The following is a 25,273-nucleotide window of genomic DNA, read 5'->3' as shown; positions in this document are numbered from 1 at the left end:
TTCGATAAAAATTGCCGCCAGTTGCCTCAGAGTGGTTTAAAATGACGTATTATATGTCGTTATAAGTCGCTAGGTCAATAAAGAAATATTAAATTTATCATCAATTTAAAAAAGAGTCGAAAAATCCCTGAAAATACCCCTAAAAATTTCAGACCCCTAAAAAATCCCATTTCACTTATTTGCCCCCTAAATCTGGGGGGAAAACCCCTAAGTTGGGAACCCTGATAGGAACCTACATAATCTTTTATTTTCCCGAGGCGATGCCAAAAGGAAGGGTAATGATTTTGGCAGTCTTAGGTATGCATGTATGATTGTATGTGTGCGTATATGTTCCACAGTAGCACACAATCTACTGAAGCGATTTTACTGAATTAGGTTTTGATTTTACTAATTTTTATTTAGAAAATTCGTAATAATAGCCTAAACTCAAAATTAATATAAGTAATTAATATTAATTACCCGTGTTTGGTATCAAACTAAAGGTCTAGACGAGCATATTACAAATGTATAAGTACCTTAAACATATTGTTTAAGTCAAAATATATTTTTAAAGTTTTAAAAGTTCGCGCGGTCCAGTCGTTTGATTTACTCGTATCCAATGATAACTAATATGTATAATATCATTGCTCGTATCAGAAATCAGAATGCGACGATGTAGATATTGCACGGCTAGTATGACTGGGAAACGGAAAAGTATTAATTATAAATAGTGGATTGTTATACAAGGGGCTAAAAAAACGATATTTTTAGGGCACGAGCCGTAGGCGAGGACTGCCTAAATAAAAACAGTTTAATATTATTACCTGACGTTTCGAAAGAGCTTATAAACTAAGCCTATTTGAAACAAATGAATGTTGACTTCGACTTTGACTATTTGAAAATTAAATGTAAGTACAAAATGCTACAACTTTGGATGTTAGGGGAGATGCTTTTACCCGGTAACTTAATTTGCGACTACTGTGAAGTTGAATAATGAGTATGAGGGGTAAAAATGGGAGATAATTGTAAGTGAATGCACTTGTTGTTCTTTTCTCCACTTATTTAATTTTTCGTAAGTAGGTGTTTCATTTGTAAGTCTTTTTTGTTCCATCTCCAAATTAGGGTCACCATTCTCGTTAGATAAAGACATAGGTAACAAATAATGTTGCGAAACATGTAAATTACGGTCACAAATTCACAATGAATTTCTTTAAAAAAATCAAGAATGGATTATTCACGGCAATTGTCTATACCAATATTATAAAGAGGAAAACTTTGTTTGTATGTTTGTTTGTTTGTTTGTTTGTTTGATTTTAATGAATAGGCTCAAAAACTACTGGACCGATTTTAAAAATTCTTTCACCATTCGAAAGCTACATTATCCACAAGTAACATAGGCTAAATTTTGTTTTGGAAAAAAATAGTGTTCCGTAAGATATTTGGGTTTTTCGGACACAAGGTGTAAAAAATCAACCAGAAAAGTAGGGTAGGGGTAGGCTAGGGACGTAGTTTCACGCGGACGAAGTCGCGGGCGTCGGCTAGTTTTAATATTCTCGCTTTTTACCGCTCGCGTTATGCATTCGGCTCCTATAATTAGTGAACTCGTCAACACCACAAAGTTAAGGGAAACTCTCCCGAGCACCCTGTATATACACTTATATACTTCGGTATAGAATACTTTGGACTCTCGCCTTCATAATCTAAGGTCAATTGTATCAATTAAAGAATCTTAATTACGAATAGATACTGTAAAATTAACTTTGTGAGCTCGGGGTTCCCCTAATTGGAATGAAAGATCTTTTATAAGGTAAGTCCCGGTTGGGTCCCCTATCCTGATTGGCCGTTGGTTTTAATCGCCCTTATAAATATCACTTCGTCTTTGTATAGAATAACAGTGCAAGTAACTAACTTACTTACTTCAAGTTAACCGTCCTTTCGCTGCGATTCCCGGTACCGAATTTTTGGTAACACATTTTTTAATTATTGGTACCAACGATTATTTTGTACTATAGACATGTTATGTGCCTACAAAATCATCGCAAAGTGATCCTAGTTTAGCTAATCCACTGAACGCACACAGGTGCAATTTTATGTTATGTGTATTTTTGTTTTTTTTTCATGTTTGTTACCGCATATCTTCGTCATTGCTTAACCAATTTTAAAAAATATTTTTTTTGTTTGAAAGAGTATACTTCCAAATTAGTCCCATTTAATTTTCTTGAAAATCAGTTTAGTAATTTTCATTTTAACACAAAAATGCTGAACTGATTTTTATGAAAATTAAATGGTAGGACACACTAAAAACAGAAAAATATTATTTTAACAAAAAAATTGAACCGACTTCAAAATTACAAAAATAAACTAAAAGACGAAAAAATACATCGTATGTGCTACTTTCTGATTACTTTAAAAGCGGTGCCAACATAGAGATGCATTGACTATTAAATCATAAACTTTTAGAATTCAAAGACAGTTCTTTCCCGTGGTTCTTTCAGAAACGGCTTTAATTAATACATGCTGGATTGGCTCAATTTTTGTGATTTTTAAAGTCGGTTCAATTCTTTTGTTAAAAAGATTTTATATTGAATAAAATAATATCTAAATATTGTCTAAATGAAATTAAGACGATTAGCCACTTTTGTCAGTCTCAGTTTCCACGCGTTAGTGACATATCTAATAGTATAATATCTTTGGTTGGTGCTTCGATGCATGTGTTCAAAACTTTGAAATCTTAATAGCAAAGCAATAAGTTTTGTTGTTATCTAAGTATATGTTATTTTTATTAATTTATTTTCCTTGTGGACTGCGGAACCCTTATACTTATAGTTTCGCTATATGCGTCTGTCTGTACCTAAACAAAACACTTCAATATTCCACATGGCGCTAATCTCGTGAGCAAGGTCCATTTCCTTGTGACCCGCCCTTCTCCCCCATTTGCGCATGAATGTGCGAAACTTTTTTAACGTCCGTTAAAAAAACTCTCGTGCGAATGATGGCTTAACGCATTGCTGTTTTAACTCTCGTGCGTATGAGGCCTTTTATTCTTACTCTAAGCTCTCCGTCTAACACCGTCCATACTTATTACCTACTAATAATATACAGAGGTAAAGCTTATGAGTTTGTAGCATGTAATCTCTGGATTTCCTGAAGCGATTTTCAAAATTCTTTTAGAAAACAACGTTATTCGTGAGTATCATTGGCTATATTTTATACCCCGTATTCCCACGGGAACTACGCAGATAAATCCGCGTCAGCTCGTAGTAAACTCGGATAGACGAATTCGAAAATCACGTCTTCATACTGGTAGTGCTACGATGCTATTGTTACGTAGGTACAAATACAATAGCGACTGTTCCATCCATATTAAAAACATTTACGATTTGAGAATTATTCTTAGTATTTAGTAAACTTCCTGCCCGGTACAAATATGTACGATGTTGTTATTTTAATATGCCTACAAGTACAAAGCGTTACTTTGCGGATGTTTATATTGTAAATAGTGACTAAGGGTGTGGCCAAACGAGCGTAATTTTGTGAGTCGTCAGTCGCGTAATTTCGGACGCGTAATTTCTGCTGCATTCGGTTTCATACTGCCACATGGCGTCGCAAAATGAATTTCTACGACCGAAAACTTACAATATACTAATATTATAAAGCTGAAGAGTTTGTTTGTTTGTTTGATTGAACGCGCTAATCTCAGGAACTACTGGTCCGATTTGAAAAATTCTTTCAGTGTTAGATAGCCCATTTATCGAGGAAGGCTATAGGCTATATATTATACCCGTATTCTTACGGGAACGGGAACCACGCGAGTAAAACCGCGCGGCGTCAGCTAGTAACGTAAATAGTGACCAAACGAGCGTAATTTTGTGAGTTGTCAGTCGCGTAACACACATTTCCAACTTACATTTCTGCGACCAAAACCTTACAAAATTACGCTCGTTTGACCTCACCCTAATTGATAAAGCCCAAAACTCACTATTATGCCTCAGACATGTAACGGAAACGCATCGGCTGCGCCTCGCTTACCGCGCGCGGTCACCTCGCCGTCCGCTCGCCAGCAACGCGCTTACGTCACTTCGAAAGGTTGAGAGCTAGTGGACATTTTTGGGTAGATATTTGAGGCAAGTTGAAAGCTTGTCCTATACCTTTTAGCTAAACTAACACAGAACTAGTGACCAGTTTGGGGAGCAGTGGGATTCGCTACGCGCAAGAACCTAGTACATAAAGTTCTCTAAAATTAAACGCGTGAGGCGACTAAGGATGGGTGGGAGGCGCGTGTAGGGTGATGCTCTGCCGTCGCAACGCTACGCTACCGGTGATACCTAAAATCTTGTATTGTGCAGCTTAACGCATCATCATGCGTTTCTTTTGGGAACATCTTCCCAAAAGAAAGTTTGCATTGTACTGTACCTATTTGAAGATCCCTTAAAAAGGTCAAGACATTAATAATAATAACTAAAGAACGACTTGTCCTTTTTAAAAATTAATTAATTTTTTGCATTTTTTTTACAGGAAAATGGAGAGGGGTCGACTTGTACAATACCTAGTGGCGGTTGCCTGTTAGTAGCCCTTGTTTAGATATTACGATAACTATTAATCATGCATGGAAAGCTGTACCTACCATTTTAAAGTCGCAATAGCTCAGTGGTAATGGGGCGGGCTCATCACCGAGAGGTGGTGGTTCGATCCCCGCCCGTAAGACTATTGTCGCACCCACTTTTAATGCAGTCATTGTCAGACTAGTTGGAGGGGATGGAAATATTGGTTGTATTTAAAAAAATATGATAAATATTAAAAAAGTATATCATGAGATCATACTGCCTAGTAGGTCCAGTGGTTAGCATATGTGATTTTTTATGACGAGGTTCTGGGTTCGAATCCTGGGTGAGCTATGAGATTTTCTTTTTTCTTAGAAATGTTCAGTGCCTCGGAGAGCACTTTAAGGTCCCGGTCATTATCATTAACATCTGATAGGTCGATAATGAATGTAACATTATCACCCTAAGCCCACCAAATACCCTAGTTGTAAGCCTTATGCACGCCTTTGCCAGTAACATACTATCGTTCGTTTTTTCAGTATCTCTTTCGACGGCCACAATTGGCACGCTGTCTGCGTGGCCGACACCCGTTGTACCGAAGATCAAAAACAATGAAACCTTCGTAGATATAACAAAGGTAGGCATTAGCTTGTTTTACTCTTTCACTTTCACAAATAAAGGAGAATGGTCATCCTGGCCCAGGCCTACCCTTACCGCCCCGGACCTTATTTATATCTAAAAAAATCTTGATAGTGGGGATGATGACTAGGTTTGAATATACTGATTTTTATGATACATTCGGGTAAATAAGGTCAATGTTACTTAATTTATACGTATAAAGCAAATATTGTCTGGGTATTTGCAAACTAAATAAGATTATAAAATTTCAAAATTTATTGAAAATATTTTATCGTAATTAGATGAAAATTCATACAGATTTAGCTTCCTTACATTAAATGTGACATTTTTAAATAGATGAACTATAAACATAAACGCACAAATAACAAAGATATTAGTAATTTTGTTTAAACGCCCATACAAATCTAACGATCATTATGTACCTACGACGTCATTAGTTCGTACTATTTTGTATGGGGTGTTTTTCAGGGATCCGTGGCAGTGCCGCGAATCTGACCCTTTTCTGTAGCTCCGAAAGTAATGATCGCAGATACCCTGTTACTTATACAATATTGCTTTACTATTAGCATACTCTTAATTTATATACAATGTAAGAAACTCTCATCATCCCTGTTGTACTATAATGAAATGATTACTTTATCAAAAAAAGTTTGCTACAACGTTTTATACGGAAAAATACATGGCTCCTCAGTATCCTTTCCAGTTAAAATTCCAATAATTAACTCGGACAAACAGACAGAGAGACGAAAATTTTGAAAATGTTTCAGTGTCGTGTAAACACTTGGAGAAAATACAGTTGTTTCGAAATTTTTACATTTTACAGACAGACATTTTAATGTGTATATTGATGATTTAAGGATGAGCTCGCAACAGTGATGGCCATGTCTCCGCTAGGGTTCGTGGTCGGCAGTTTGGCCACACGGTTCATATCGGACAGTCTCGGGCGACGGACCACCATCCTGGCGAGTGTGGTGCCGATCATCTGTGGAACGGTAAACTTATAATAGACTACAAGCCCTTGAACAAAAATGTGAAATGAACCAATGTGAATAACTACACTACTAACTAACACTAAGAAGGCTTTTACTATATTAGAAAATAACTCTGAACACTAAGCCGTTATTTCTGAGCGGTACAGTGGTGAGTACGCGAGTGAATACAATCAATAAAAAAAAGAATTTTCAAAATCGGTCCACAAATGACGGAATTATCGCTGGACATACATAAAAAAAAAAAAAAAAAAAACATACATACAGCTGAACGTAGAACCTCCTCCTTTTTGGAAGTCGGTTAAAAACAAATGATGAATTACGACTAATTATAATTGTACGGCTTTGTTATAGTGTTAAAAATGATTAAAAATAAATGTCGAAAATCCTAGTGCCGTACTAAAATGGTGGTGCCGGAAGTCAGAACAAACTTAATTGTCGACAATTGCAGAAGCAAAATAGGTCATTTATTACTGTACGGCATTTGTGCAATTCATTTTGTATATACAGATACTTTACCCGTAAACGCAGTACATTTTCCAGCGCAGGAGTAGAAAGATACGAGTCGTAAGCCTCACTCTTTACTTCTGTACTCATCTGTACCGCTCAGAAATGACGGCATAATGCTCAGAGTTGTTTTCTGATATAGTAACAGCCTTCTAAGCGTTATTCATGTTGGTTAATTTCACATGTAATTTTTGTTCAAGGGCTTGTAGTCTATAATTTATATTTAATCACAACTCGTTGCTGCTGTGCCATAAAAATGCGTGTATGTTCAGATACAGTGTTTTGTGACACCCATAAATGAGAACCTCGCATGTGGTTTCATATACTGGCATTTAATCATTCTTTTAAGGCAAATTCGTTCGTTGCTACCAGATTCCTTGGTCATTTTTTGTCTTACATAGGTTAAGTCACTGTTATATTTATTTTAAGCCAACACTTTTGTTTCTTTTGTGAGAATTTACCTTCATTTGAGTCCTCTACTAATTGATACAGGGACCCTCAAAGGCACGCTACGCCACTAAACCAGAATCAATAACTTTGAGCGACTTATCAAGATAAACTACTCACGGAAAATCAACTTGATCTATTTTAAAAATACTCCCCGGATCCTGAACTGTATACTGCGTGCTTAACCAAAAATCGGTCGGGACAGAGTGAACATTGTGATCGAAAATGTTTTTTATGTGTTTCAGATAATCGCGACACTTGCCAGGGTGTCTTGGCTGCTCTGTATTATGTACTTCCTTTGGGGCATCGGAACGGGTATGATTTCTACGGTAGGTATTTCAGATAAGTTCTATTCATCAGATAAATTAATCCGTTCCCGTAGGGATACGGAGATAATATATAGCCTATAGCCTTCCTCGATAAGTAGGCTATCTAATACTGAAAGGATTTTTCAAATCGGACCAGTACTTCCGGAGTTTAGCGCGTTCAAGCAAACAAACGAACTCTTCAGTTCTAGAAATTTAATTCTGCCCAACGCAAGTACAGTCCTTTCGATCGCGAGCTGTTGGCAATTTACGAAGCTGTCAATTACTTTCGCTTTATGATTGAAATTAAAACGTTTACGATTTGGACCGATCACAAACCAATTGTCGCCGCTTTTCGCAAGGCATCGATAAACTGTTCTCCACGTCAATTCCGGTTAGCGCACTATATTTTATTCAGCCTAGCATGCGTCAGAGATATCTCGAGATGTGAGAGAGACTATGAGTATGCTGATAATGATTTAAAAGGCGAATATTTGTTCCAGGTCGTAGGAATATACACAGCGGAAATAGCTGATAAAGACATCCGCGCGACTCTGTCAGTAGGCACTAGATTTATGTTCAACTTCGGGAATCTTTTGGTCATATCCATAGGACCGTTCCTATCGTACTATACGCTAAATTACTGCTTCTTTATATTGCCAGTGGTATACTTCGTGGCTTGCGTGTTTATACCTGAGTCACCGTACTATTACTTGAAGGAAGGACGTGTGGAACACGCAAGGAAATCTCTGCTAAAGTTAAAGGATAAAGAGGTAAGACTTCTGAAACTGTATTTAAGAGCTGTTTTGAATACGTAGAGACGAATATTAGCTTTCCATAGATTCACTAGACCAGGGTTTCTCAAACTTTCGGCTCCACGAACCCGTGTTAAAATTTTTAAGTGGCAGCGAACTTCTTACTAACTACCAAACCACCACCCAAAGAAAAAAATAAACTTGACTATTGAAAAAATAAGGTTTTTATTTGAATAAAAGGTAACACATAAGTGTACGTGACGATTGATGATTGAATTGATGAGAGAAGGTTTAGGAGCGTGTTTACTGTCAAGGAATTATAGTGAAACAAGTCTGATGTTCAAATTATATTTAATCGATCGCAAAAGGTTACATTAAGAAATATATATAATATTAAGCGGACTACTATTTAGGAATCGAGCGTCAATGTCGAGCGACCACGAGTGACTGAAGCTAAAACGTCGATGGCGGTCGTGGAATATAAACTTTCTTACGCAGCGTTGTGCGTCTTTGTGTTTTTTCTTTTCTTTCTTTAATTGTTCTTTAATTGAAAAATCCTAACAGTCTTAATAAGGCTTGCTACAACATAGTCTTATGCCGCTACAACAAGTGACTAAATGAAATTAAGACTATAATACACATTTGTCAACCTCAGTTCTGATGCGATAATGCCCTATCTCTAGTACAAAATATCATTGCCTATTGGTCTTTCTAGATAGTAGACCAGGAGTTAGAACTGATGAAGGGCCACGTGTCCAAGGAGATGAGGAACTCCAGCTCTGCGTGGGAGCTGTTCACAGGCAAACAGTACCGGAGGCCGCTTGTCATTGCTTTTGGTACGTATGGGTATAAAAAGTATTTACCATTTGGAAAATGTTGCTTGATTTTTCAATCCCGAAATACAGGGAGATAGTATTTAAAGTAGCTAAACATTGATTTCCACGCGGACGAATGCGCAGACGTCCTTCAAATATGACCAACATTTCCGTTACCCTCTAAGTTGTCGGTAAAGACTGTTAGGAGTAGATACGAGAATATTCCAGCGGGCAGGACAGGGCAGGGTAGGGCAGGGCAGGGCAGGGCAGGCGGTACAATAATCGAACCACCACCCTTCGGTGATGAATTAGGCTCCTTCACAATATCTATTATTATAGAGGGGTAGGGTAGGCGTATTGTAGAGATCTCGTAGGGTTAGTGCAGGGGTAGGGTTAGGTACAAAAATTAAGTGCACATAAGTCAAAGTGATTGACCTGACCCGCTAGTTGTTATATATAAATATTTTTTTAAATAATATTTGCCATAATCTTTTGTTAATATGACCAATATTCCCATTCTCCTCCAACTAGTCGCGAATTGTATTAAGAGTGGGTACGACAATAGACCAACAGGGCGGGGATCGAACCACCACCTCTCGGTGATGAGTCCGACCGCTTTCCCGTTGAGCTATTAAGGCGCTATATATTTAAGTTTTAACTATTTATATATTAAATGATTTGATTGGTTGTAGGGTTGAAATTGACGCAGATAATGTCTGGCGGAATGTCAATCCAACAATACATGGGTCTGATAACCCAGGAGATTGGCTTAGACGTTCAAACGTCCACGCTTCTTATCATATTTGGGGCGTTTAAATTTATTGTTGGTGAGTGTACTTGTTTCTTTATTGGTTTTTGTTCAGTGGGCCTAATCCCTTTCAATCTCAATTAAGACGTGTAATCTGAGGATAGGTATTTTTGAACTTAAGCTGCATAGTAGTACGTTTATTCACAGTGGCAACTGTCAATAAGATGAGACGTGCGTGTCCAGAAGATATTATGTGTCCAGAAGATATTCACTCTTTTTACAATGATGCCGAAATTACAAGAATCCTTTGACTATTTAAACTATAGACCTGTTTCGCACCCAAATTCACCAACCAATATATAATATGTATAATTGTCTCTAAGATACAATCCTGGCTACACCCTTGTCTGTAGCATAAAAAAATCCCTATTTTCCTTGGTCACACATCACACGTAAACCAATTTCGCTAATGTTGTGTTTGTTATTGTCATAAGAAGATTATTATAAAAGGAAAAACTAAGAATGTCGCGCAGAACATTTGAAAACTAACATTTTTATGTATACTATATGTAGGACAGAAAATTATAGGCAGAATAAAGTTTGCCGATGCCGTTCTAGTTATTAAATAGAATTTAGAGAAGTATCATAATGTTTTCAATCTTCCAGGTGTGCTGTCATCATTCGTGGTAGACCGCGTTGGACGTCGCCCGCTCCTCATATACTCCTTCCTCAGCACAGGAATCTGCTTGGCCATCGCTGGCTTATACTTCTTCCTCCAAGAGGTCATCAGGGTAGATCACTCAGTGCTCAAAGCCTACGGGATAGCTGCTTTCATGGCGATCATGCTCTCGAACGGTTTATCGATCGGTTATAGTTCAATCATTGGAGTGATTACTGCGGAAATATTCCCTCTGAATGTGAAATTCATAGCTATGACGTCTGTAAACATTTTGGGTGGTTGTCTAGGCTCCGCAGTCGCTAAGAGTTACCAGGCTATTAACAATGTTGCCGGGTTCTGCGGAGTTTTTTGGGTGTTCGCTTCCGTAGCGTTTGTTGGTGCTATTTTCTCGTATATGACAACCCCGGAGACGAAAGGAAAAAGTTTACAAGAAATTCAGGAGATGTTGCATATTAATATCGTTAGTAGTGATGAAGAGGGTAAATTGAATGACGTCGAAGTTATTGAAATGATCGAAAAGTGTAGGGAGTTAAAGGAGTCAAAGAAGGATTACAGTTTATAGAAGTGTTTTTATATTTAAGATATTAGGATTTATTCTGATTTGATATTGATTGATGATTATTTACATAATACCTACTAAAATTGAGAAACAGCTAAAACTATTTTTTTATATTATAGCTATTTCATAAATAAATATTCTGTCTTTTGGCAGTTTCTCTATTTAGAAAGGTGTTAAAACTAATAAACATAAAAATGTTGTCAGTAATTCATAGTGATTCAGGTCATTGATCTCCTATTAAAAAGTGGATGCATAATCAGCGACCAAAAAACGTCCCCACTCAATGAGTGTTAAACACAACTTCTTGGTACTCAATTAAAGTTGTCGCATTTGCAAATTCAACCTTAAACTCAATCCTTTAGGTTGATTTGCTCTGAATTTGTATAATTTTCTTTACCAATTATTCTAAAACTGTCAAAGCTAAATTTGCCAGTTTTTTAGTGAAATTTTCTACATGATTGTGCGTCCTTTAATTATAAGTTGTCAATGACCTAGGTATAAGAAAAAAATGTCTACAAAGTTTAGATTCTCATAGTTATAAGCGTTTTGGTACATTTTTATAAGATTTTACATAGGTATTAAGTAGGTACTTTATTAACATTGATATAGATGTTGACATCTATGCGTAAGAATAGTTTACAGTTCCTGTAATAGACTGAATAAGTTTGTATTTTTATAAATAGCGATATTTTGACGTGACAACGTCTTATAAATTGGTATGCCGGGTGACACTTCAAGAAACTGCGTTACGCTCCGCTCACGTTATGCGCTCACAATGAGAGCGAGTGAATAAAATTTTGTTAATATGAAATTCAGTGCGAGATTCTTTGTATAAATTAATGTTTTAAATATAATCCTTTGTATAAATAAATGTTTTAAATTGTTACTATTATTTCATCCTTCTTCCTACTATACGAATGAATATTCACATTAAAATTATTTTACCATTCAAAGTCATTGTCACGTAAAACTTTCGCCCGTATACCGACTTTAGGCAACCAATTTTTTAATGTAACTAAGGCCCTGGGTAATGTAAGGCTGGGCCGATTGAGGTTTTCTTAATTGACGCGGAAGGCTTCGGCCGTGGCTAGTTACGGCAAAGGCGTACCGCCAAGCGATTTAGCGTTCCGGTACGATGTCGTGTCGAAACCGAAAGGGCTATACGACATTTTATGCGTTGGTGGGCATTCCTCTTTGTAATCGTGCGATGCGTGCAGCCATCTTCAGGCATAGTGAAACAGTGTATTTATTTTAAAGTACCAGTAGATGGCGTTCATATAGAACAGAACCTGTTGCGATGCATTTATGCGTGAGGCTCATAGATGTCGCTTTGTTTATTTTAATTTTGGACCGACTTTAAAAAAAACTTTCTTTCTCTATTCGTCGGAAAGTTTTATTTATTTATTAGCGGACGCCCGCGTCTTTGTCCGCGTGGAAATCAATGTAAACTTTCAAGCCCTATTTCACCACTTTAGAGTTTGAATTAAAAAAAATTTTAATCCTATTTCGTATTTTTTTATGATTTATGAACAAATTTTTAAAACTGTAACTCTAAAAATGAAGGAATTTCCATACAAACTTTCTACCCCTATTTCACCCCCTTCTTATTTTATTTTCGCAATAAAAAGTATCCTATAACCTTTTCCGTATTATTATCTTAAACCGTTAAAAATTTCATTTGAATTTATTCAGTAGTTTCAGCGTGATGCCCGAATAAGATAAAAGCACGGACAGACAGACAGACAAAAAAATCGAAAAATATATATTTAGGTTCAGTATCGATTATATAATGTCCCCCAACAAAAAAAAATCAAAATATCTTCAATGTACAGAATGTACAAAATGTACAGAATTCGTATTTATAAGTATAGATTCTAGTTATGTATTTATTTCGTTACATGATCGAAAAAAGAATGTTACATGATCGCAAAAACGAAAAATCAATGAAAAATTATGTAGCTAGTGGCTTAGGTATGTTTTGAATCATAAACCTGATGTAGAATAACTGCAATAGGTACTACTAACGTGTTTTTCAGATAGCATGGGTACGGTGACAGTCGCCTGTATGACGTTCATAATACGTACTATTATTGTGAATCGCGGCACACTTTCAAAAGTGAAACAAACTGTCACCCGCATCATCCTACATGAAACGAACTGTAACCTCAAATGTTGTTAGGTTGACCGTTTCTTCGCAGTTACGTCCTTGTTGTCTACAACTAGAAAGCCGTGATAGCCCAGTGGATATGACCTCTGCCTCCGATCCGGAGGGTGTGGGTTCGAATCCGGTCCGGGGCATGCACCTCCAACTTTTCATTTGTGTGCATTAAAAAAAATTAAATATCACGTGTCTCAAACGGTGAAGGAAAACATCGTGAGGAAACCTGCATACTAGAGAATTTTCTTAATTCTCTGCGTGTGTGTAGTCTGCCAATCCGCATTGGGCCAGCGTGGTGGAGTGGACCTTGAGTGGAGACTCGAGCTCAGCAGTGAGCTGGATATGGGTTGATAATAATGATGATGTCTACAACTGCATGTAAGTGATAGTTTTAACATAATGCAATGTTTGTTCGTGCTAAATCATGTGTTAAACTAAGGCTTCATTTACACGAGTGGCAACTTTACCGACGACCGCAGTCGACTGCAGTCGGCGACGTCTCGGCGGCAGGCGACGGCGTCGCCGACTGCAGTCAGAGACGTCTCGGCGGCAGCCAACTGCACTCGACTGCAGTCGTCTGTAGCAAATGCCACTCGTGTAAATGAAAACTAACTGTAATTACTATACTCGAAGTAAGTTATGATTACATAAAAAAAAATGTGTTTTTTAAGGAAACTGTAAAAGATTAAATGAGGCTTTTGTATTTTTTTTAAATGTTTTTTTCATTTCTGCTTTCCTAAATCTTTAGAGTACAAGAATATATAAAAAAAGTTTATGGAAGATTAAAATTAGCCTAGGTGTAATAATCAAGAATAAAATCTGTTTACATTCAACACGCTACGATCAATCGGAGCAGAGCAGTGAAGGGAAATGATGGGAAAACGGGAGAAGTTACTCCATTTTTAAGCTTCCGTCGCGTGGTAGGGTAGGGGTAGGGTAGGATAGTGTAGGGGTAGGGTAGTGGTGGGGTGGGGTATGGCAGGAGTAGCCCTCCGAATCGAAGGCAGACGTCATAATATCCACAGGGCTATCATGTCTGTACCTATATTACATCTGAATTCAGTGGAAATTAGGATACGCTTAAAGTTGTCAACCCTACTGGACCAATGACGATGAACTCTGCAAGATTAACATATTTAGGCACCTACAAAAATAACGATGCTCGAGATAGGTAGGTACCTACCTACATAAGGAAACCGGAGTTCATAGTAGGCATGAGCAGACTTGTTGTTGGAATTCAATGTTTAGTATGGAGTTTAATGTCCCGGTATAGTAGAAGAGCCGGTAGACATTTTTGGGCATCTAGATTTATTAAAAGTTAGTATTTTAATCTGTATTTACTAATATTAAAACAAACTCTTCCGCCACGTCTCTATCTAACTGTCTGTCCGCTATAAACTAAGAACTTCTAAACGGTTTTTCATGCGGTTTTCACCAATATAGAGGGATGAATCATGAGATCTGGGTAGGCTAGGTATATAATCTGTCAATGTTTAGTGTAATTAAGTTAAAATAGTAAATGACGATAAGTAATATATTGTTGTGTCGGAAAGATTCAAAATAAAGACAATGTCGTGGTCGACCGCTACTAGATATATCTATATATAATACAGACTTAAAACAGTTAAGTTTATCGACAAGCATTTATATATCTCTGGTTTTATTTAATAAAATAGCGTTAGAAAAGGAATTGCAATGTAACTAAATCACCGTTCACTAGATAAGTAGATTTACGCTGGCGGAAAATTTAGCTTGAAGAAATCTTTCGACGAACGCAGAAATATCTTCGGGTATCCTACTCTTTAAAGTCTTTATTAACCAATCTTCAAATCAATTTTTTTAATTATTAGAATTTCTGAGAATAGGCAACTTTTTATGAGACTTTATTAGTATAGTACACAAATATGTACGTGAATATTGCTTTTGTCCACAGAACCGCTTAAGTGATTCATACTTAAGCTGCGATTAAGCGGTTTTTATTGAATGACAAAGATATTGCAAACACTGGCTCTTACTTCATTCTTTTCCATTTTACAAAATCGATAATTATTTATTGTAAGAACGATTTTTTTTGTTATATTGTAAAAAAAGACAACAAGAATCAGCTGATTATTTATTGTACTTTCTTTGCTCTATTGAGATTAAAATTTTGTATTGTGCGTGGCAGAAAAATTACCTACCTCTCACACTTTGAATCCCTCGCGACGCTCAGGATCAATTAGAAAATCACAGAAATAAATTGTCTTCCAAAAACAAAAAAAAAAAAACAACCAAAACACAGATGTAATGAAGAGTTTTAGCATGTTTGGGGTAATTTGGCTTGGAATAATATAAATATGGCATAAAATTAAAAAAAAATCACAGAAGTGGCCGTTGTTTTAATTTGCTATTAAGTAACTTAACATACAACCTACGTTTGGCTGTTGATTCTTGAAGCCAACTATATACGGGCAATGAGCGTAGTAAATAAAATAATCAATTTATGTTTTTATGTCAATTTTATATCCTTTTAGACCTATTAACATTTCGTTAAACGCGAGGCCTTGTCAAGGTTAGCCGAATGTTAAACCTAAACCATAAGTGGCTAGGCAGTGTATTTGATCAGTGGCCAAACCGGCAATTTTATATAAAACCGATGGCATTTAAATATTGAAATACATTCGGAGTTTAGACATCGCAGAGTCCTCTTAAATTAGATAGAACTAGAAGTATACCGAATGAGAGAGAATTATTGTATGTTCGTCTTAATAAATACATAGATAGAAATGAAATGTTATGTATGTGTTAAATAAAGTGACCTTAGTCTGTATTAGTGTCCAGCAAAAGTGTTTTTGGTGCAAGTGTGTTTTAAGGTACCTACCGCCTCCGAAATCATTGACCTTAAAGGTACGCCGCCGCAAAAACCTGTAACTGCTTTGCTAACGTGGGTATTTATTTTATTAATCAAACAGATATATTGTGGAATGTTAAATCTGCCTAATTATCTGATTAAAAAACCGGACAAGTGCGAGTCGGATTTCCGTGGTAAGTAACGAGTATTCCGTACGTAGGGTCATAGAAACACCTAGTTCAGGAATTGAATTGCGTAGTTTAATATGACACCCCTTTTTAAGGAATGAATACTTAGTTATTTTTTTTCTGGTACTTCTGGACTATAAAAATTCTATTTGTTAAATTTTATAGTTCTAGTCCAACAGGAAGTGCCCTGTGAGTTTTGATTCCCTTGAGTGTCGCAAAATGCGTTTTTGCTAAATAAACGGTCGTATATTTTTTTCATGTAAACATAGAAGTTTGATTAAAAAAAAATAACTTGATACCTCCACACATTCCCGAAATAAACGGTCTTGACAGATGTACGACGTACGACAAATTGATAATAAGGTTCTGTTTTTTTCCTTTTGAGATACGGTACCCTAAAAATACGATTACCGTTAAAAGATCAAATGAGGATGTATAGAGTAGGGCTGCCACGAAGATATGCGTGTCTGGAGACTTCTTGGTATATTTTTCTCAAGTTATCCTGTATAAAATAAAAATATTAAAAGATCTGTATTAGAAACGACCTTCACCCATCTGTTTATTGGATGGAAAGTGGTTTTATATCAAAATTACGATATGTTATATATAATATGTTGCGAGTAGTTGCTTCAAATATTTTGGCCAAACTATTATTAATGATAGTTAATAATAGTTTGGCCAGGAATTTTTTAGGCCACCTACTTGCAACATATTTTTAATACCCTAATTTGGTATAAAACACTGTTCTTCCAATAAACAGATAGGTGAAGGTCGTTTCTAATACGGACCTTTGAATAAAAGTACCTTTCTCTTTCTTTATCAACCCATATTCGGCTTACTGATGAGCTCGAGTCTCCTCTCAGAATGAGAGGGGTTAGGCCAATAGTCCACCACGCTGGCCCAATTTCAATGGCCAATCTGGATTGGCAGACTTCACACACGCAGAGATTTAAGAAATTATCTGGTGTGAAGGTTCCCTCACGATGTTTTACCTCCACCGTTTGAGACACGTGATATTTAATTTCTTAAAATGCACACAACTGAAAAGTTGGAGGTGCATGCCCCGGACCGGATTCGAACCCACACCCTCCGGAATTGGAGGCAGAGGTCATATCCATTGGGGTATCATGTCTCTACGTGCTACTTTAATATAAAACATGATTAAAACTCACAAAACACAATCCAGATGAAGACCAGGACCAGTCGAAGAGTTTAACGGAACCTTCTCTCCCCACCCTTCCGCCCCATTCACAACGCGCGCTGCATGCGGTCGCACGCGCTTTTCGCAGTTTGGCTCACGCGTTGCAAGAATTAGCTCATGATTAAGGGCCTCGTATGAGTTCGAAAGTAATCGGGCATTCTCTGATGATGTGAGTTTTAGGAATAATCCACGAAAGTTCTAATTGTAGTAGTGTGTGATTGTGTTTTAGCCAATGAGGCATTGGATCATGAGGTCCTCGGTTCGAGTCCTGGTGCAGCACTGAGCTTTTCGTTCTTCTAAGAAGCCCAACACAGCCCGGAGTTTGTGAGTTGGTCATGTTACACCATATTCACTGTATAAATAGTGAGATCTGCCATGACGTAGTGTTAAAAGTGATTTTCTCATTTGAACAAAACAATTAAATTAAAAAAACAATTGAATTCCTCACTAAAGTCGTTATTCTAAGTAATTTCATGAGTATCGGAGGTATTAATTTTAATTTTAAAAAAAAGTTTTAAATGGGTTTTTAGCCTGAAATAAAGACATATTAGTATTATTAAAAATTAAAAAAGCAATGCAACTTGTAAAAGACAAGGATTCGTTGATTATTTTTGTGTAAATTTTACAGTAAAATGGAGAGAGGCAGGATTGCACAGTACTTAGCGGTATTTGCCTGTGAGTAACCATTGTTTTTTTTTTAATTCTTATAATAATTTTTATTATTAAATAACATATGTTAAGTGGGTTTTAGGATTTTTAGTAATAATGTACTCGTTGGCCCTATAGTTAGCCTTTTGCTTCCCAAGTGGCTTTTTCTTTCCAAAGCCACAATATTCCAAACTTTATAATAGGCTAGTTGACACTTTTTGAAATCGTCTTAAATAGTTTATTATCCTTCTACTAGATTAAAAAAAAATCATATCTTTTCGAGACATGAACATTTTAGTTTTTAAATAATTATGTTTTTGACAATACGAGCCAAAACTCCAGTCGGCCATGATGGTCTATATTTCAATTGTTTCATGACGTCACTGTAACAAACGGAGCGTTTAACGTTTAGTACATAAAGTAACATTGTTACGTCACAAAATTGACTATTTTTGACGTTTGGAAAATTTTAAAAAATACATGATTTTTAATTTAAGTTGAAATACTTAACTTTTATTAATTAATATCGATATTTCGGATCCTTATTCCATGTACCTACTATGCGAAATTTATATTGTTTACCTATATTAAATTTAATATGAGTCAACTACCCTATTCGACACCGAACTGGATACCCATGTGCCCATGGCACAGTAAAATATTCTGTGCCCATGGCATGGATGTATGGATTGTCGGCTGACAAATATTCGGGCTACTTAAAATAAGGTCTGGTAATTACAGGCTATGGGGATTTTTGCCATTCTCGTTATTTTACATTCGTTTTTTTTGCTGTTTTTCAGTATCTTTATCGACGGCCGCTATTGGCACGCTGTCTGGGTGGCCGACACCAGTTATACCGAAGATTAACAATAATGAAACCTTCGTAGACATAACAAAGGTAAGAACTAACCAACTTGTTTATTTGGGTAGCTTTTTGTTTTTTGTTGCCTGATAATTGTAAAAAACTGACTTTACTACAAGTCGCGGGCGCCCGTTATAGTTAATAATAATTATATTCAAATACTTGGGATCTTGCTCGCAAGATTACCGCCATTTCAGTCAATGGTCTTATATTCGTAGCGAAAAGCTTCGACCAATACCTTAAGTCATGATAGCCTAATTTAAGACTTCTGCCGACGATTCTCGAGGGCGTGGGTTCGAATTCGGTTCGGGGCATGCACCTTCAACTTTTCAGTTGTGTGCATTTTACGAAATTAAATATCACGTGTCTCAAACGGTGAAGGAAAAACATCGTGAGGAAACCTGCACATCAGAGAATTTTCTTTATTCTCTGCGTGTGTGAAGTCTGCCAATCCGCATTGGGCCAGCCCCAGCGTGGTGGACTATTGGCCTTACCCCTCTCATTCTGAGAGGAGTTTCGAGCTCAGCAGTGAGCCGAATATGGGTTGATAATGATGAATACCTTAAGAAGATTTCGCTTGACTGTTGGATCAAGGGTCGGATAGAGATTGTGAGGAGGTACCTCACTTTGGAGCCCCGACCACGGTTGCTTTAGTACTCCCTGCAATCCCTCCCTCCATACTGAGCAGTTACCCCCAACGACAGGGATGGATGTTTTTTTATACATTTTTAGTAGGGTTTTGTATTTTTTGTAACTTTGTGATAGTTTTAAAAATGGTTTAAATAAATAAACATTATGTTCCTTTAGGATGAGCTAGCAACACTGCTGGCTATGTCACCACCAGGGTACGTGGCTGGCAGCCTGGTTAACAGATTCATAACAGACAGCTTAGGGCGACGAGCGACTATACTGGCGAGTGCCGTGCCTATCATCTGTGGAACGGTAAACTTTAAATTTTTATTGAATCACAAAGGAAACCGACCATTTTGGGCCCAGCTCGTAACAGATAAAAAATAAATGTCAAAAATGCCATTATTTTATCATCAACATCATCATCATCATCATCACCATCAGCTTGTATCTGTCCACTGCCGGACGTAGGCCTTTCCGAGAGCTCACCACCACACACGATCCTCTGGCCTCTGCCTTCCTCATTCAGCCACTACCTTTTTAATGACGTCCTACACTGCGTTTGCTGGTACTCTCCATTCCAAAACACGTCATTTTTAAGGATATATTTATTTTATAATAAATCGAAATAACCAATAGTTACTAGAACTGTTGTTAATGTATTTTGAAATGTGTGTTTTTTGTTGAAAGCGTGCATTTTATAATGCCCATATCTTGATAATTACCCATATCTTGATTATGCAAGTGTCAATCAAAGTGTAATTAAACCACTCTAAAACTGATATTATTATTTAACAAATGACATTAATTTAAACATTGTATCATTTATTCATAAAATTTAGTCTAGCGATGTATGAAAAATGGTCGGTCTCCCTTTTTAACGTCTCGCTACCCCTAAATATCAGCCCATACTACTTTACGTTACACGATACTATTCCAATGTTGATTTTTGCTAAGTTGAGTTGAGAAGTTCATATTGCTCTTATGTGTTTCAGATTATCACGTCATTCGCCAGGGTATCTTGGCTGCTCTATATTATGCATATGCTATGGGGCGTTGGCGCTGGAATGATTTCTACGGTATGATTTTTTTTCTTTTTTTTGTAATCTATAATAGAATATATCTATAATAAAATTATAAAGAGGAAATATTTGTTCGTTTGTTTGCGTTGAATAAGCTCTGGTACTACTGAAATGATTTGGAAAATTATTTTACTGTTGGGAGGCTACATATTCCCGAGTGCTATTTGCTACATTTTATCCCCGTATTCCTACGGGAAAGGGAACCACGCTGGTGAAACCACGGCGTTTGAGTGCCTAGTGGTAGTTTTCAATGTGTTCATACTGTGACGTTCTTTAGAAATTCGCGTTTACGTTTACGCGATCGTCACAATATGAAAACATCGAGAACTGCCACTAGGCACTCAGCTGGTAATAAATATATTAGGACAGTTCGTCACCTAGCACCCAAAGTAAGTGTAGATTGTGTTTTGGGTATACCGGATAGTTTGCGCACTAAGTTTATTTCTGGCTAAGTTAGAAACCAATCCTTGTGATATCTGTATCACGGGTATTGGTTTGGTAGATTCAGTCCCATCTGCATTGATACCTCAAAGATACTCCAATGATATCCCCAATATACCCAATACCCAATTAATATAATATCTCTTGTCTTGCTTAGGCTGTCAACTACCTACAATTATTAGATCAGGTCAGCAAATAGCATGACTTTATTTTTATAGCCTGCCAATAAAGTATTATAAATTAATATTAAGGTATTTGTTTTAACTTCGAAGATTTGACCCACGCATACATACTAATTGAGAACCTTTTAACTATATAAGTATTTGTGGCAGTAATTCAATAAGGCGTGTTTCTTTGTTTCAGGTCATAGGAATATACCTGGCAGAAATAGTTGACAAAGATATCCGCGCGACTCTCTCAACATGCACCAAATTTATGTTCAACTTCGGGAATCTCATGATCATATCCATCGGACCTTTCGTGTCGTACAATGCGATAAACTACTCTCTGGTAATGTTGCCAGTGGTATACTTCGCGGCTTGCGCGTTTATACCTGAATCGCCTTACTATTACTTGAAGGAAGGTAAAGTGGACCACGCGAGAAAATCTCTGCTAAAGTTAAAGGATAAAGAGGTAAGAGTTCTGAAACTGTATTTCATCATCAGCTCATTTTCAGGACCCACTTTCTCTTTAAAGGAAAGGGGATTTGGAGCTTGGACCACACTGCTCAAAAGCAGGTAGGCGGGTCACTATCAGATATTAATCAGGACCGACGGCTTAACAGTTCCTAACTACGTTCAGATAATTTCTAAGAAGAAATTTATTTCATAGTTCGATCCAGGACTCGATTTCTCATGTTGAAACATATGGCTATACGGCAGTAACCTATCGATCCTATATTGATCACGCAAATAAAGAAATGATTCAGAAATGAGGAGATCCAGAGAAGAACCAAAGTCTTCGGCATAGCTCAACGAGTCGCGAAGCAGAAGTGGCACATAGTTCGATGGACGTTGGGGTTCCATGGTGCTGGAATGGCGACCTCACACTTGAAAGCGTAGTGTTGGTCGACTCCCCGCCAGGTGGACTAATATCATTAAGGGAGTCGCAGTGATTCGCGGGCCGTTCAAGCTTGTGATTTTAGGAATCTCCACAAAAGGCCTATGACCTGCAGTTGACCTCCAACGACTGATATGATGATAATGATGATGATGATGATGAATCTATCAATGTCACACTTAAATTTCATGTTAAAATGTTACAAACACTCTTGTCGGTCTGGTTCATTTGAGGGTGTAGAATTATTACAACTCTCTTAACTTATCGCTCTTCTCAGACTGCAGAGCAGGAGCTAGAACTGATGAAAGGACACGTATCCAAGGAGATGAGGAACTCCACCTCTGCGTGGGAGCTGTTCACAGGCAAGCAGTACCGGAAACCGCTTGTCATTGCTTTTGGTATGTATTTAGTAGGAAAGGTATTAGTAATTCTGGGAAAAAGGCTTAATATTTTAGGTGGCACGACTTTGAATGTCAATAATTTAAATTAAATCTTATGTATAATATAAGTTTTGCACAATAAAAAGGTTGCGGTCTGGTTACTTAGCACGACTGAATGAATTTTTATTCATTCAATGACTGCGATCACCTGATGTCAAGTTCAAAGTGCAGTTTAAAAGGTAGCGGGCTTACGTGAGGCACAAATTTGTCCTACCCATACTAAAAAAGCAAATCGGTTTATCTGTTTAAAAGTACCATAGCCATAAGCACTCAAGCCATAAACAGTCAAAATGACTATTTATTGGCTTTAAATTGTTTTATCTTATAGTCATTTCAGTTTCTTTAGTAATTTACCAAAGCAGAGTTGACTTTTTTAGACCTTAGGTCAGTTCTGCCAAGGCTTGTTCCACAAACATAATTTATATCCATAGAAATGTATTAATATGGTCGTAGGGTTGAAATTGGCGCAGATCATGACTGGCGGAAGGTCTATTCAGCAATACATGGGGCTGATAACACAGGAAATTGGCTTGGACGTCAAAGTCTCCACGCTTCTTATCATATTCGGAGCGTTCAAATTTGCTGTTGGTAAGCTGCTTTACTACTATAAAATATCACTATAAAATTTTCTGATGACATTCATAATATCTTTTCTCTAAATAATGATTTTTTTTTCAACTAAAAGTATCGAGTCATATCACAATTCTCTAAAAGTTTTCTCTACAAACTTTTAGTAACTTTACAAGAAACTAAAAATTGTATTTTATTTTCTAATTCTTGAAAAATTCGAGCACAAGCACTCACTTTTGACTTTGCGCAGTTATGCCCGACAGTTAAATATAATTTGCTTCACCAGGAGACCTGAGAATGGGGATGATGACTAGGTTTGAATATATTGATTTTTATGATCCATTGGGGTAAATAGGGTCAATGTTAACTAATTTATACATAAAAAGCAATGATTGTCTGGATATTTTCAAAATAAATGAGATTATAAAATTTCAAAATCTATTAAAAATCTTTTATCATAATTAGATGAAAATTCATACAGTTTTAGATTGCTTACATTAAATGTGACATTTTTTAATAAATAAACTATAAACATAAACGCACAAATAACAAAGATATTAGTAATTTTGTTTGAACGCACATATAAATGTAACGATCATTATATTACCTACGACGTCATTAGATCGTACCATTTTGTATGGAGCGTTCTTCAGGGATCCGCGGCAGCGCTTCAAATCTGACCCTTTAAATCCCTGTAGCTCCGAAAGTAATGATCGCAGATACCCTGTTGCTTTACAAAATTGCTTTACTATTAGCATACACTTAATTTATATACAATTTAAAAAACTGTCATCATCCCTATTCTGGAAACGTCTGCTCCTGTAATTGGGGCATCAAAGGAAAGTTTCCACGGTCTTTTGATCCCAAGGCGATTGTTGATCCACTTTGTGGGGACTACAGGGGTTCCAGTTGAGGTGTTATACCTATGCTATAGTTATGATTAGCTATATCGATGGACTATGGCCTAACTCTTCGCATTCTGTTAATGATTTGATGGTGATGCAGTTAAGCATTACCTTGTCATTGAATAAAAATTTAAAATATGACTTTGTTTTAAATTTTTCAGGTGTGATGTCATCAACTGTGATAGACAGAGTGGGGCGTCGTTCAGTCCTCATATACTCCTTCCTCAGCACAGGAATCTGCTTGGCCATCGCTGGCTTATACTTCTTCCTCCAAGAGGTCATCAGAGTAGATCATTCAGTCCTCAAAGCCTATGGGACGGTTGCTTTTATAGCGATCATACTCTCAAACGGGCTATCGATTGGTTTTAATTCAATCATTGGAGTGATTTCCGCGGAAATATTTCCTTTAAACGTGAAATCTGTAGCTATGACGTCGGTTAACGTTTTGAGTGGTTGCCTAGGCTTTGTAGTCGCTAAGAGTTACCAGGCTATTAACAATGTTGCCGGTTTTTGGGGAGTCTTTTGGGCGTTTGCATCCATAGCACTTGCTGGCGCGCTTTTCTCGTACATGACTGCTCCAGAGACGAAGGGCAAAAGTTTAGAGGAAATTCAGGAGATGTTACAAATTAATACAGCTAGTAGTGATGAAGATGAAAAACTGAGTGACATAGAAGTTATTGAAATGGTTGAAAATTGTAGAGAATCGAAGGAGTCGAGGAAGGGGGGAATATTATAGAAGTGTATTGTAACACTTTTAAATTGTGAAGAGGCGTTCGAAATATGAGAGTATATGTGGAAGTTGCGAATATCATGGAGGGTTCGCATTCGCAATACTACTGTGATGCAAAGAATAGGAAAGCCAACAGAAGTTCTGCAGGATTTTTAAAGGAGGAAGTTCGAATACCTGGATCCCTAAAATTACCTAATCCACCTTATTATCCAGGAAAGATAAAGGGCAAACGAGTTTCTGGTCGTAGACGTTCAGCTTGGCTTGATATTTTTTTGGAATAGATATTATTTATCTTCCGGTTTCTAAGAAACATTCAGTATTTAAATAAATAAAAATAAAATAAAATATAAATAAAATCTGTTTATTTCCATTGACCCATAAAGCGTTAGTAAATTATTAGCTTATTATCTATGTTAGTGCGAAATACAAAATACTAATACTAATACTAAAGCTAAAATTAATTTAAATATCTGCACCGCCTTACTGATGCACCGGGTACACATATATGTATGTGTACCCAGTGCCTCAATATGGGGCAGTTGAAATTGTCAACAACCACCCTCAGG

At 36.8% G+C, this 25,273-nt stretch overlaps 2 protein-coding genes and 1 long non-coding RNA gene across 5 annotated transcripts; 2 read left to right on the top strand and 1 right to left on the bottom strand.

The window, feature by feature from the left end:
* The first annotated feature begins 409 nt into the window (after positions 1-409).
* On the top strand, positions 410-13,021 carry LOC112044797 (facilitated trehalose transporter Tret1). 2 transcript variants are annotated; one of them, XM_052884338.1, is made up of 10 exons: positions 433-1,786; positions 3,972-4,090; positions 4,495-4,541; positions 5,060-5,157; positions 6,017-6,151; positions 7,348-7,431; positions 7,911-8,180; positions 8,878-8,998; positions 9,670-9,804; positions 10,392-13,021. In XM_052884338.1, the coding sequence occupies exons 3-10, from the start codon at positions 4,499-4,501 to the stop codon at positions 10,964-10,966; spliced, it is 1,461 nt and encodes a 486-aa protein (XP_052740298.1). In that variant the 5' UTR covers positions 433-1,786; positions 3,972-4,090; positions 4,495-4,498; the 3' UTR covers positions 10,967-13,021. The 2 variants fall into 2 exon arrangements, with proteins under 2 accessions (XP_052740299.1, XP_052740298.1); XM_052884339.1 differs by lacking the exon at positions 9,670-9,804 and having other exon boundaries at positions 410-1,786.
* LOC128198507 (uncharacterized) lies at positions 6,009-17,658 on the bottom strand. Its single transcript, XR_008251272.1, has 3 exons — positions 17,312-17,658; positions 16,551-16,641; positions 6,009-6,141 (listed from the first exon to the last, which is right to left on the bottom strand). It is a non-coding gene; the product is annotated as an uncharacterized LOC128198507 (long non-coding RNA).
* LOC112044798 (facilitated trehalose transporter Tret1-like) lies at positions 15,788-25,063 on the top strand. Of its 2 annotated transcripts, none has more exons than XM_024080760.2 (10): positions 15,788-16,007; positions 17,570-17,664; positions 17,969-18,015; positions 18,789-18,886; positions 19,658-19,792; positions 20,476-20,559; positions 21,367-21,636; positions 22,340-22,460; positions 22,956-23,090; positions 24,139-25,063. In XM_024080760.2, exons 3-10 carry the CDS (start codon positions 17,973-17,975, stop codon positions 24,711-24,713), a joined length of 1,461 nt encoding a protein of 486 aa, XP_023936528.2. In that variant the 5' UTR covers positions 15,788-16,007; positions 17,570-17,664; positions 17,969-17,972; the 3' UTR covers positions 24,714-25,063. The 2 variants fall into 2 exon arrangements, with proteins under 2 accessions (XP_023936528.2, XP_052740297.1); XM_052884337.1 differs by lacking the exon at positions 15,788-16,007 and adding an exon at positions 16,130-16,145.
* The last annotated feature ends 210 nt before the right edge of the window (positions 25,064-25,273 follow it).

Source organism: Bicyclus anynana, chromosome 11, assembly GCF_947172395.1.
Source record: "Bicyclus anynana chromosome 11, ilBicAnyn1.1, whole genome shotgun sequence".
NCBI lineage: Eukaryota > Metazoa > Arthropoda > Insecta > Lepidoptera > Nymphalidae > Bicyclus > Bicyclus anynana.
Note: the sequence above shows the minus strand (reverse complement) of the source record. Positions and strands in the feature narration are given on the sequence as shown.